General features: G+C 40.6%; 2 protein-coding genes across 4 annotated transcripts in view; one reads left to right on the top strand and one right to left on the bottom strand.

The window, feature by feature from the left end:
* Nucleotides 1-970: 970 nt before the first annotated feature.
* Nucleotides 971-4,302, bottom strand: slc48a1a (solute carrier family 48 member 1a). The gene is made up of 3 exons (XM_063890670.1): nucleotides 3,882-4,302; nucleotides 2,753-2,920; nucleotides 971-2,507 (listed from the first exon to the last, which is right to left on the bottom strand). The coding sequence occupies exons 1-3, from the start codon at nucleotides 4,009-4,011 to the stop codon at nucleotides 2,371-2,373; spliced, it is 435 nt and encodes a 144-aa protein (XP_063746740.1). The 5' UTR covers nucleotides 4,012-4,302; the 3' UTR covers nucleotides 971-2,370.
* Nucleotides 4,303-6,231: 1,929 nt separating this feature from the next.
* Nucleotides 6,232-14,316, top strand: part of rapgef3 (Rap guanine nucleotide exchange factor (GEF) 3) — a 35,896-nt gene continuing 27,811 nt past the window's right edge. Inside the window, exons 1-2 of one of the 3 annotated variants that reach the window (XM_063886889.1) lie at nucleotides 6,232-6,362; nucleotides 9,039-9,106. In XM_063886889.1, the coding sequence (XP_063742959.1) occupies nucleotides 9,062-9,106 (45 nt within the window). In that variant the 5' untranslated portion in view covers nucleotides 6,232-6,362; nucleotides 9,039-9,061. Of the gene's footprint in view, nucleotides 6,363-9,038; nucleotides 9,107-11,154; nucleotides 11,519-14,316 lie in introns of those variants that run through there. The other 2 variants (XM_063886897.1, XM_063886880.1) reach the window with 2 other exon arrangements.

Genomic DNA, 14,316 nt, shown 5'->3' with positions numbered 1-14,316 from the left:
ACATACTGATATACACCTGAACATCAGCAGGAGAGGACTCTTTAAAGTAGAGACTCTACATACTGATATACACCTGAACATCAGCAGGAGAGGACTCTTTAAAGTAGAGACGCTACATACCGATATACACCTGAACATCAGCAGGAGAGGACTCTTTAAAGTAGAGACTCTACATACTGATATACACCTGAACATCAGCAGGAGAGGACTCTTTAAAGATCTCTAGGACTGAACTCCATTAAGGCACTTCAAGAGCGTTCCCTTTAATCTGACCTTGGAGGATCAACAGGAAAAGGGCACTGCTTTAATATTTGCTCAACAAGCACACAACATCTGAGTCAGAAACTATCTATGAAATATAAATATAAAAACACTTTTAATGGAAAAAGTGAAAGAACTGTTTACCCTTGAATAAAAACAATGATTCATTTGAAAGTAAAAAGTTGTTATCCTAAAATAAATCCCAAATATATGAATATTTTTGTTGGTTATTTTTGGACCACAGCCTCATTAATACCCTCTGGACAAACAAATCGAACCAGAACATAACTTAACATCCTCAATGAGGGCAAGAGTTTACGCAAAAAAGCTTCAAAATATAAAGACAGAGCAGAATAAAAAGACTCCTGTTGAGAATCCAGTAAAGATACTTTCAGCTTTAATTACTGATATTCCTGACGTGCATTTGGTCGAGTATCTTCTTTAACTGCACAAAAGCCAGATGTGTCCTCTAATGACGAGGTCACTGATACATGCAAATGATTTGACCCCCAGATGTGACAAGGTTTCATTTGAATGCACGTTGTTATCAGAAAGTAGAGCACTGTACCTTAATGTGGAAGTCTGCAGGCATTAGGCTCAGGTGTGTGAAATCAACACTTGTTTTATTACTTATCAAGATCTACCTGACACACATACACCTGCAGGGCGGAGCTTAAAAAAGAGACTCGTTTCAGCTCATGCAGCGTAGTTAATTAACAATAAATGCAGCTTTAATGGGTTTACATTTACACGAAGCAACCCGGCATCAACAGAAATACATGTACACGTTTTAAACGCAACAGCTGGAGCTAAAACACATACGAGCAGCTTTACCTTAACAATCAGAACTAAACATTACAAAAAAGAAGGAGGGGACAGGGGTGACCATGTGATTTCTTTTTGTGCAAAACAACGGCATCAATATCAGGACTAAAGTGCAATCATTCATCAGATTCATTTGCAAGAGGAATGTCATGATTTTCCAGAAGAAACACACCCCAAAAAAAAGCCAGTCTCCCCCTGGTGGACAGAGGGTGAAGTACACCACTCCCACAGCAACGCATCCGAGGAAAACATAAAGCTTTGAATACGAGTGCAACTATTCATATTGGTAATTGAAGCTTTAAAAAAATGCTTTCTTTAGTTGCGTCACTGATGAAGGTAAAAGTGTGTGTTCAAAAAGCTAATTTAGGAACATTCGACAGAGCGATCAGCTGAGAGGCTTCAGGTTTTAGTTTAGAGCATTTACTTTCATTTCAACCATTGGATTAAAAGTCTAACAGTGGGGGGATTTAATATTAATTAAGAGAATAAATCAATTAAGGTTTAGTTTAAACCAGGTAACAGGGTCTCTGCACCCTCAAACCAAAATGCAGATTTCCTCTGTAAAATGTTACAGTGATGCCAGGAAACAATCTCTCTGTGGGTCAGAAAGGGTTTACTGAGTCCAGAGATATGGAGATGGGGTCAGATGTCTGGTCAGACGGCAGAGACAGCTTACGGAGAATAAATAGGGGATGGATGTCCGGGGGGTCTGCGGGGGACGAGTGGCAGGCAGCAGGCTGACACTGAGACTGAGTTTTCTGATCCTTTCTTTTACTCTCCTTTTTTCTGGAGAGGAAGTAAAGGAACCAGAGCTCTGGATCTATTTGTTGTTTGAGGTGCGATATATGACTCAGCAGCTTTAAGACAGTATTACTTTCAGCTTCGCTCTGATGCAGGATTTTCACCTGAATGTGGGCGGGGCTTCATTTAGACCGGCGGTTCTTCTAGAAAAAAACCCTGCACTTAATATTCAGATAAATCTGCCTCCATATATTAAAGAGTGAAACAGATCCAGAGAAAACATCTGTCTCTGAAAACTCGTCGGTCCACGTTCATGCCTCAGAAGCGGCTCCAGAGGTTAATCTACATACAGGAATATAACATGTGGGTTATAAAGTAGGAGAACAGGAAACGACACAAACATATTCAGCTCGTTAAGCAAGTGCAACTACTCCGTAAAGTCAGGTGACTTCAATCCGTCCTCTTTGTTCCAGAAGCTCTTCGACCTGTTAATATAAACCTCTCTGAGTCCATGGCAGTCTTTTTTCATATAAATCCTCCGGACTAGAAGTCGCTGAGGATGCTGATGTCTGCAAACTCCTGCCGGTATCTGTAGGAGTACAGGGCGAGGAGGAAGGACCACTTCAGGGTGAGGAAGCTCCAGACGCAGGACAGGTAGAGGCTGCGGGGGTCACTGAGGGCTGGGGGGACACAAAGAAGCACTTGCTTATAATCATGAAGCTGAGTGGGACAGTTTAAGTTCATAAAGAGGCTTCAGTATGCTTTTTACAGGGGTTCCTCTCCCACACATACAGGCTAAGGGGCGGGACATCAATAAGCAGTTGACCAATCACAACAGAGCCAGCCGGCTAACCAATCAGAGCAGAGTACATTGTCAAACCCTCTGCACTGACCATATGTTTTTATAAAGTAGAGAGAGGATTACTTTGCTTCTGAGTGATGGCGAGCGTGAGGAATGTGATGAAGCCGGCGACCGCCAGCATGGAGAAGATCACCCCCACAGCGATGAAGAACTTCAGGCCTTTGAGCCACGTGCGCCAGAAGTCCTGCAGGTACATGACGTGTGTGACGAGACACCAGAACGCCAGAACACCTGTCGACACACACACACACACACACACACACACACAGTTTCAAATCTGGATACGTGTCCAAGTGCGACTTAAAACCTAGCATTTTGACAGGAATCAGAACAAAACTGGCACAATACGGTTAAATATCGCTGTGAAATAAACCGTTTTAATGTATTAATTGTCTTGTTACTTTAATACTTTAATGATTTGGATATATTAGATTAGATTAGATTCAACTTATATATATATATTGAGGCTTCTTCACCCGGGATGTGATTTTTATTCCACTAACCAGAGAAGAGTAAAACATTTTCTTTACATATTTGTACTTCACTCGAGTATTTCTACTTGAAGCTACTCTAATACGTTTCAGAGGCAGATATTGTACTTTCTACTCCACTAGATTTATAAAACACTAGTTATTTTGTACAGAAAACACACGATATGCTGACGATGCAGGACCAATCTAAATTGGCTCCACTTTGACTACACTGAAACGCTCTTAGATGTATAAATACAGGACAAAATACTGTGTACTTTCACTTTTGATTCTTGAAGTACATGATGTAACTGATAACGCCTCTGTACTTTATATTACTGAGATGTTTCATTGTGCATGAGTACTTTTACTTTGTGTACTTAAAGTATATTTTGATAGTAATACATACTTAATACTTGGTATTTAATACTTGTACTCAAGGATCTGAGTACTTCTTTCCACACTGTACCTAACTATTGACTTTAAAGCTCTAATACATCAGGTTAAGACCCCATAAACCACAGTGACTTATATTAATGTATATAATCCAAGAGTATTCAATGTGTTCTTTATATTGTGTATTACAAAGTGATGTCCTTTCTATTGAGAATGTGTATTTCCTTGCTGCTGTGACAAAATAAGTCTTAATTTGGGATGAATACAGTATCTGTGGAAACATTTAAATGGCACTAAAAGGAGAATTGAAATACACGCGAACAGACCTGACAGGCCTCCCATGGCTGCGGTCCACGGCTGTTTGTAGGCGATGTTCCAGACCAGGAAAGCCGACAGTCCAACCAGGGTCCCGAATGTAGCATAAGCTAAGCTAATGTAGATCCTGCTCACTCCCATTGTGAAACACGACTAATGCCAATAAAATGACTAAAAACAGGCGTGAAAAGTTAAAAACCACAGGCTGTTTTTAAGCATCAACAGCTTACCGCCATGTTATGTAACGTTAATATCATAACAACAACATTAGTGTCTCCTAGGTTAGCTAAACGACGCTTAGCAATGTTAGCACGATGGTTTAGTAGGAAAGATAGTTAGTTTGTGTGTAAAGTGCGACACAAACTGCGACTGTTGATATTTGAAGCTAACAGCAGCTAAAGCTAACCAACAGTGTTTATCTGACGTTCAGCCAAAGAGGACTCGCTTTGATCAAGATGATTCCCCCCACGGCGGATAGTCTTGTCTTTTTGCCGCAATATAATCAAGAGGATTACAGATATGGTTTTACTTGTTGGTACATATACTCCATTGTTATATGATACCAGATATATAAAATCGGTTGTCGTTGAGGTGTTAATATATAGCATTTGCTTGTTTTTTTAAATTTATTTAGAAGTTTTCTTCAACCATCAAATAATCCTAAAAAGAGTTGCTATAATTCACTGATGCACTGACCATCTATTTATTTTAGTTTAGACAAACATATTACAGCTAGACTTAGAAACATATTGGCCGATATTAAACGGATCAATCTGTGTAATTGCCGGCCGATAAGTAACAATAAAACAGTTCAGAAATGTTTCTAGGTTTGTGGTTATTTACAGTTTCAAAACATATATAAAAAGGCGTTACATTTCTTGGATTATAATAGTAAGTAAGTACATATACTCCATTTTTATACGATAACGGACATAAACAAGTTTGGCGTTGAGGGAAAATAGGATTTGCTCGGGTTTGTTTTTAACGATTTGACACCAAGTCAGATGTCTCTCTTGTGCAGTCAAAAACATCTTTGACTGAGGGAATCCCCGAGTTGCCAACACAGCGCCTCCAAGCGGAGCAAAGAGGAACTGCAGGAAGAGGACAGTCCCCCCCTCACAGTGAAGCCATTGGATATTTCATACATATATTAACACATCTGTTGCTTGAACTAGTACGGTGCAGATGTTTTTCAAAGTGGTTGGAAAACCATCATTTACTGTCTTTACAGTACACACTAAAACCAATTTACATACACACATTACAGACATGCTGCATTAAAAAAGAAGCACCAAGTACTCAATCATGTGCATATGAAATACTGCATAGAAAGCTTGCCTCAAAATGTGGCTGTAACAAACCATTTTCTGACAACAGAGACAAACAATTTCTCCATAGATGGCTGTGAACGTCTGTTTTGCCACAATGAGAGAACATTGGAGTTTTGCAACCTCAGTATCAGAATACCTTTAGTCGTTCCACAGAGGGGACATTTTCGTTATTACAGCAGAAAGAGCCAAAGACAGCTTAATATTACACCCAACACACCTTTAAATGTAATACCTATTTGAACTATATAACCAATCAGAGCAGACTGGGCTCTGGTTTCAGACAGAGGGTGAAAAGAGGAGCTGCAGCACAGGCAGTATGAGAAACATAAAGAGCTTTCTGAACATTACAGCATGGAGACATGTCCCAGGAGAGACTCTACATACTGATAGGAACCTGAACATCAGGAGAATATGTCCTCTTGTAGGAAATGTAATAACCGTATGCAGCATGAAGCGCCTACAACTGTCTGCACGTAGATATGCAACGCTGTAAATTAATATATAGCCTCGAATTAATGACGCATTCAGGAGCGAAAAGTACATTTCTGTGGTCTATTTGTATAAAACATGTGATGACCTTATTATTATTATTATTATCATGTCTTAGATGTTCATTGTGTTTCTCATGCACAACATGTTGTCTACAAAGGAGCCAAAGCTGTCAGGGAAATGGAGAGCAGTTTCATCTCAATAGAAGCGCAGTTGTGTAAAGAAGCATACATTGGAAATAATGGATCTTCATGAGGAGAGTAAATGTACTGTTTGAGATATATCACAGTTTCCTGAACACACTGCTGTTCCTGTAGCACAACAATTCCCCAATTTGGGATCAATAGAGTATCTATGTATCTAGTTTGAAAGGAAATCGAGCAAACACACATTATGTTTAGACTTTAAATGAGTGTGTCTGTTTTTTTGCAGCAGCGGTGTGAAAAGGATGTCACAGAGGAAACCCACAGCAGCAAAATGAAAGCAAATTAAATCACTGTGCAACACACACACACACACACACACACTGCCCCGGGCCCTGTCTTCACGGCCAATCAGAGAGATACAGGAAGTTGAACCAAGCAGCACTCCCTATAACTCACATCAACAGAATCAAAAGAGCCAAACACTCAGAAAGCGTGGACTCACACGGACTGAAAAACACAACCAGAGGTGAGTTTATTTTGATGCAAAAAACTGACAAATTGTTTGACTTATAATATTTTTTCTAATTAATTTAGTTTCTTAAAACTTCCAGACAAATAGGATAACGTTTGAGTCCCTTTGACAAAACTTTGTGAGCAGTTATTTGAAAAACCAACGCATTTATTTCCTAATTATTTGTAAGATTTTGTTGCCTGTCAGATGTCAGTGAGCGTGTGACGTGCAGCAGCGGAGTTCGCAGACTCTAGTTTTTTTATAAGGTTTAGAAATATGTTTAAAATAATAATACTTATAATTATTTATAACAGCAGATTTCAGATTTTAATTCATTTCTTTATTTGTTTTATTCATGCATTTAATTTTATTATTGATCTTTTTATTGTTCAATGTTTTAATTTATTTAAATAGTTTAAGTAAATTTAAACTATTTATTTACATGTTTGTTTTCTGTATTTTTTTTGTATATTTCAAATATTTATTTATGTTTTTTTTTGTTATTCACAAGTTTAAAAAAAGGTAGGTTTTAGAAGACATGATGGAGACATCCATAAAACATGTCTTTCACTGTCACTGCTAACTGGACAGGGGAGAGGAAGGAAACGGAGTGTGTGTGTGTGTGTGTGTGTGTGTGTGTGTGTGTGTGTGTGTGTGTGTGTGTGTGTGTGTGTGTGTGTGTGTGTGTGTGTGTGTGTGTGTGTGTGTGTGTGTGTGTGTGTGTGTGTGTGTGTGTGTGTGTCTGTACCTCCAGCCTGGCACAACAGATATGTTTGGGCGTGGATTTGTTGCAGGAAATCCCACTCCCATTCCCGGAGGATCTAAATAGAAACACACGAACACACAGATTAAAAAAAGAAAGAAAGAAGGGAGATGAATACTCTCAGAAATGTTGAATAAAACACAGGAAACTAAATAAAAATGATTTAATTCACGTGTTTTTTACTCGATTATTCTGTGGTTTCCATTTAAAAACAGAATCAGTGGAAAAAGATTCTTATTATTTATTGTTAGATGCGTCTCATTTGACCTGAGGTCGCATGAATTTCTCCGTCTCCATCCAGATCCCTGTGGTAAACACCTGGATCTGGATGGAGCGTGCATTTCTTTCAGAAGAAAGAAGAGGCAGTCTGTGTAAGACGTACTACAACAAACTCAACCTGTAATATAAGACGGTGAAACAAAGTCCACTCTGTGCCTTTAATAGTTTAATTATTGGAGCTGCAGACTTTACAAATACACTCGGAGCAGTAGCTGATATTCTGCTGATGGTGTTTCTGTTATTGCAGGTCATATGAAGCCATCGGTTCTGCATTGACACTTTCACACACACTTTAAACTCCCTGCAGAAATCTACTACATATACATATTTTATCCTTTAACTTCTTTAGTTTATACAATAACTTTATTTTAATTTATTATTGGACATTTTAACTTTGTATGTTTCTATAAATATTTGTATTTTAATTCACATTTTTTATCTGTTAATGTAAAATAAACTAAAATAAAAGCAGCGGAGAAAAAAGTACAGAAAAAGTTATGTAGTGAAAGTATAAAGACGCAGAAAATACTAAATAAAATAAAAGTACTTTAAAAATCGTCTTGATTCACAATACTTGAGTGCGTACTAAAAGTTCTTCACACCACTGTGACATGTTGAGTTCAGGGGGTCAGCGTTAATCTCTCCATCTTTTTCATATCTGGAAACCAGACCATCAACAATCCAGTGAGCCGTCACACGAAACATTTACGTTAGTTAAATAAATCCTGAGATAGACGCCAGTGTAGATTCAGGAGGCTGTGTGTGTGTGTGTGTGTGTGTGTGTGTGTGTGTGTGTGTGTGTGTGTGTGTGTGTGTGTGTGTGTGTGTAGCATTTCGCTACTAAAGAAATTAACAGAGAGACAACAGCTCATCTTTATCAGAGGAACCATCGAGGTAACGTTCCCTCAGGAGGTCAGAGGAGGGAAAACTGGATTCCTTTGTTGAGGCATTCGGAGGAGACAGGGAGGACAGACAGACAGGGAGGAGAGACAGACAGACAGAGAGGAGAGACAGAGAGACAGACAGACAGACAGGCAGACAGACAGACAGACAGAGAGGAGAGACAGACAGACAGACAGACAGACAGAGAGGAGAGACGGACAGACAGACAGACAGACAGACAGGAGAGACAGACAGACAGACAGACAGACAGACAGACAGACAGACAGACAGACAGACAGACAGACAGACAGACAGACAGACAGAGAGGAGAGACAGACAGACAGGAGAGACAGACAGACAGACAGACAGACAGACAGACAGACAGACAGACAGGAGAGACAGACAGACAGACAGACAGACAGACAGACAGACAGACAGACAGACAGACAGACAGACAGACAGACAGACAGACAGACAGACAGACAGACAGACAGACCCTCACAGTTAAATAAAATAAATCTGATTATTGTTTCACGTCTGAATCAGGAATGCAAAGTCAGTCAGAGCGGAGCACTCCGTGTTTGTTGTGAAGGGTCAGGCGTTCTCTCTCCTCTGAAGGCTGTTCTGTTCTGTAGTGTGAATCTATACGCCCTGAATTTTGCTTTTATTTGAGAATTTTTTTCTAAATGTCGACTTTTAAAAATGTTCGATTATTTTTTCAGAATTTTCACTTTCTCTTAAAAGATCTGACGTTTACATTTTTACAGATCCTGTTAGAGACATCTCCCTGATGGAGTCCATCTGCTCGCCACTGAGGCGCTGCACACCTGGAGGGGTACACACACACACACACACACACACACACACACACACACACACCCCCCTATTGGCTATCGCTCCAACACATTGTACGTGATAGGCTAAGGGGCGGGACATCTCTAAGCGGTTGACCAATCACAAAAGAGCCCGGCCTGCTAACAAATCCGAGCAGACTGGGCTCTGGTTTCAGACAGAGGGTGAAAGGAGGTGCTGCAGCACAGGCAGTATGAGAAACATAAAGAGCTTTCTGAACATTAAAGCATGGAGACATGTCCCAGGAGAGACTCTACATACGCATTCAGGTAAACGTAAACACCTGTTGGGTTATGAGTCGTGTTATGAGCCTTTATGAATCCAGAACACCTGTCCTCACACAGAGCGTAACACACTCCTGATGAGACGCTGGCGCTGTTCTCTGCCCTTCAACAAGTTCATCTGAGAGTCCTTGTTCCCACAGAGCGCCGCGCTACGGCTGCACAGCCTGATAAGTGTGTGTGTGCAGAGTGTGTGTGTGTGTGTGTGTGCGTGTGTGCGTGTGTGTGTGTGTGTGTGTGTGTGTGTGTGTGTGTGTGTGTGTGTGTGTGTGTGTGTGTGTGTGTGTGTGTGTGTGTGTGTGTGTGTGTGCGTGTGTGTGTGTGTGTGTGCAGACTGCAGGAACATTAGGACTCCTTGAATAACCTTGGGTTAGTGTTGTGACGGTACAGGTGAAATATTGGAGGTGTGCTATGAGGTACACAGGTGTGTGTTCCGGTGAAATACGTACAGCTGTACTGAGGTTGCTCTTTCTTGTACTTCAGTAAAGTAGAAGTACTCAGATCTTGTACTTGAGTAAAGTAGAAGTACTCAGGTCTTGTACTTGAGTAAAGTAGAAGTACTCAGGTCTTGTACTTGAGTAAAAGTAGAAGTACTCAGATCTTGTACTTGAGTAAAGTAGAAGTACTCAGATCTTGTACTTGAGTAAAGTAGAAGTACTCAGGTCTTGTACTTGAGTAAAGTAGAAGTACTCAGGTCTTGTACTTGAGTAAAAGTAGAAGTACTCAGATCTTGTACTTGAGTAAAGTAGAAGTACTCAGATCTTGTACTTGAGTAAAGTAGAAGTACTCAGGTCTTGTACTTGAGTAAAGTAGAAGTACTCAGGTCTTGTACTTGAGTAAAGTAGAAGTACTCAGATCTTGTACTTGAGTAAAGTAGAAGTACTCAGATCTTGTACTTGAGTAAAGTAGAAGTACTCAGGTCTTGTACTTGAGTAAAGTAGAAGTACTCAGGTCTTGTACTTGAGTAAAGTAGAAGTACTCAGATCTTGTACTTGAGTAAAGTAGAAGTACTCAGATCTTGTACTTGAGTAAAGTAGAAGTACTCAGATCTTGTACTTGAGTAAAGTAGAAGTACTCAGATCTTGTACTTGAGTAAAGTAGAAGTACTCAGGTCTTGTACTTGAGTAAAGTAGAAGTACTCAGATATTGTACTTGAGTAAAGTAGAAGTACTCAGATCCTGTACTTGAGTAAAGTAGAAGTACTCAGATCTTGTACTTGAGTAAAGTAGAAGTACTCAGGTCTTGTACTTGAGTAAAGTAGAAGTACTCAGGTCTTGTACTTGAGTAAAGTAGAAGTACTCAGATCTTGTACTTGAGTAAAGTAGAAGTACCAGAGTGTAGGAATACTCTGTCACAGTGAAAGTATTCTAAATGTTCCTCCAGTGAAAGTAGAAAGTACTCTCCTCTAAATGTACTTAAAGTAGTGACAGTAAAAGTAGTCATTGTCTGATTGGTCCATTTCAGAATAATATCTCTGATATGTTTTATAATGATTGATCATTAAAGTGTTCTCAGAGCTGGTAAAGGTGCAGCTAGTTTGAATGCTTTGTATACTGCAGGGTAGCTGCTGGATTTACTGCAGGTGAACTAAATCAGTGAATCTTATACAAACGTCACAGAGTCTGCACCTGTGTCTGCACTCATCATGCATCGATGTCAAGGTAATTAAATCGAACACACACATTAATTAGTGGCTGAGATGCCAGAGGAGTCATGCTAGAGCGCGCACAAGCATCTCGGCAGCGCGCCTGTGTGTGTGTGTATGTGTGTGTGACGGATGGCTGCAGACTGCGCTCCTCCTCACCACAGTGTGTGTGTTTGTGTGAGTGTTTGTGTGTGTGAGGAGGAGGCAGGTCCGGGTCTGAGCTGCAGAGTCCTGCGGGCTTCAGAGGGACATCATGCGGACTCCTGAGCACACTCAGCCCTGAGAGGAACTACTTTTTTCCCTGATGATAATAATAATAATGTCTGGAGCTGCGGAGGATTCTGACGGGGGAAGTAGTTCGTCGCTAGTGTGGCTCTGAGACAAGATGCATCTGTTTCGGACTCACAACTACCGAGTGTTCCCGGACCGATCCGCAGGGGAGAGCCCGACGATCAGAGGCATCAGCTGGGTATGCGGCTCTACTTTACCGCGGAGGGATAACTGAGGCTCTGACAGGGGGTTTGCTGCAGGTGGTGCAGGAAGACGATCAGGGGATTCTTTTCATAACCATTGATTATGTTCATGATCGATTAGTAGGTGGCAGAGGTGGAAGAAGTACTCAGGACATTAACTGAAAAAGTAGTACTACTACAGTGTAAAAAAATAGTAGTAAAATGAAAAGTACTCGTTATGCAGAACGCCACATTAAAGCACCACATATTTTATCATAATTATTGATGCATTAATGTGTTCATCACTTCGTAAAAGTAGGTTATATTTCAACGACAAAACAATACTACTAACCTACAATAATAAGTAATCACTAAAACCCCGATTTGACTTACGTACAGTATTTAATGAATGTACTACCACTGATAGTTGGATGTATAAAATGTCAGAAAAGAGTGAACAATGTTTATTTAAGTTCCTCAGAGTCCAAGATGATGTCTTTAAATGTTTTATCTTGGTCAAAGTCAAAGTATTTTCACTTGAATATGATTTGAAACTGAGAAAAGTTAGAAATCTTCATAACCGAGAGGCTGAAAACCTGGCTCTGTTGTGATTGGTCAACCTGTTAGAGCTATCCCGCCCCTTAGCCTATCACGTACAATGTGTTGGAGCGCTAGCCAATAGGAGCGCAAGTGTTCCAAAGTGATGTCACTATGTTCATGAAGTAAACAAAGGAGTCCCATAGAGGCGTTTTAAGGGGGAGGACATAGGGATTTTAGCCTTTGTAGACCATTTACATGCACTAAAACATATAGAACGAACTACAGGAAAGGGAAAACCCCCTAATAGCTGAATAAGGCCTCTTCAATATGATATAAAACAGAGAAGAGCAGCAAATCGATATCCTTGAGATGCTTTTAAAGACATTTCTGCGAGAAAGTTTGCTTTGAAGATCGATCGATTATCAAAAAAGGTGCAGCTCTACAGTAATAAGACAGTTAATGATCATAGAGACACCTTCTCACTGACTAACACTCCGAAATGTCACTTTCTTTTTGTAAAAGTCTTGAATTAGAAGCTACTGAAAGCTTCTCAAGAGATAACAATCTAAAAGTGTTGGAAAAATGGGCGTTAACTGACTGTCTGCCGGTTTCAAACCCCCTGAAAGAGTTGTTTATATAAAGGGACGATCTCCCTCAGCATAGGAGGAAACTGCATTGGATACATGTTGTGCTGAAACTGTGTAGGAGAGACGTGTGTGTGTGTGTGTGTGTGTGTGTGTGTGTGTGTGTGTGTGTGTGTGTGTGTGTGTGTGTGTGTGTGTGTGTGTGTGTGTGTGTGTGTGTGTGTGTGTGTGTGTGTGTGTGTGTGTGTGTGTCAGAGCAGGTGAAATGTGATTATGTGCACGGGTGTTTAGCTAACCTCACATCCTGTAAACTCCTGCTCAAGTCTCCAAAACAGAAACTTTATTTATATTCCAGGAAAAAACTTTCTCGGACCGGAGCAGATCGCCTATTGTTTCAGCAGACTGGGCGTGGATGTCTATTTCTCAATACACTCAGGTTATAAATAGTGTATTGTGTATTGTTCACTTTTGTAAAGAATGCACACAGTGTCCACAGGTCACAGGAAGTCTCTAAATTTACTTTCAGCAGGGCACACTGCAGCCTGGATGTCATGCTGTCACAGGACAATATCGCCGCAGCTGAAGAGGCGTGGCTCCAATTATAACCTATTATAGTTCAGTAATAACACAACAACCATGTACCGCCAGTTTGACAACTTCTTAATCCCTCGATGAGGCTAACGCGGAGCACATAGTGTTGTACGTCACGTGAGCTGTTTGACTTGTTGCTGCGGCCCCAGGTGTGTGTGCTCAGGTTATCTTACATATGATGAATTACACAAGACATGTCATCGGGCCAATAACAAGATTTATGCAAAGAGTAAAGTTCACAGCATCCTAGGAAACGCCATAAAATGACAAATGCATCGGCTATGTGTGAACCTCTCTCCTCTGGGAACATTGTGTGTACTATAGTGGTAGAAATACAGGATCTCTACTTTAAAGAGTCCTCTCCTGCTGATGTTCAGGTGTATATCAGATCCTGCTGATGTTCAGGTGTATATCAGTATGTAGTGTCTCTACTTTAAAGAGTCCTCTCCTGCTGATGTTCAGGTGTATATCAGTATGTAGAGTCTCTACTTTAAAGAGTCCTCTCCTGCTGATGTTCAGGTGTATATCAGTATGTAGAGTCTCTACTTTAAAGAGTCCTCTCCTGCTGATGTTCAGGTGTATATCAGTATGTAGTGTCTCTACTTTAAAGAGTCCTCTCCTGCTGATGTTCAGGTGTATATCAGTATGTAGCGTCTCTACTTTAAAGAGTCCTCTCCTGCTGATGTTCAGGTGTATATCAGTATGTAGAGTCTCTACTTTAAAGAGTCCTCTCCTGCTGATGTTCAGGTGTATATCAGTATGTATGTTTCTCATACTGCCTGTGCTGCAGCTCCTATTTTCACCCTCTGTCTGAAACCAAAGCCCAGTCTGCTCTGATTGGTTAGCTGGCCGGCTCTGTTGTGATTGGTCAACCACTTAGAGATGTCCCGCCCCCTTAGCCTATCACGTACAATGTGTTGGAGAGCTAGCTAATAGGAGTGCGAGTGTTATGTAGTGATGTCACTATGTTCCTGAAGTAAACAATGGAGTCCAATGGAGGTGTTTCAGGCAGGGGGGAAGAGTGTGAGGGAGAGATTTCAGGGATTTTAGCCTCTGCAGACCATTGACATGCACTACAACACACTACAAGAGAGGGAAAT

Source organism: Eleginops maclovinus, chromosome 1 (genome assembly GCF_036324505.1).
Source record: "Eleginops maclovinus isolate JMC-PN-2008 ecotype Puerto Natales chromosome 1, JC_Emac_rtc_rv5, whole genome shotgun sequence".
Taxonomy (NCBI): domain Eukaryota; kingdom Metazoa; phylum Chordata; class Actinopteri; order Perciformes; family Eleginopidae; genus Eleginops; species Eleginops maclovinus.
The sequence above is the reverse complement of the archived record's forward strand: the minus strand, read 5'-3'. Positions and strand labels throughout refer to the sequence as shown.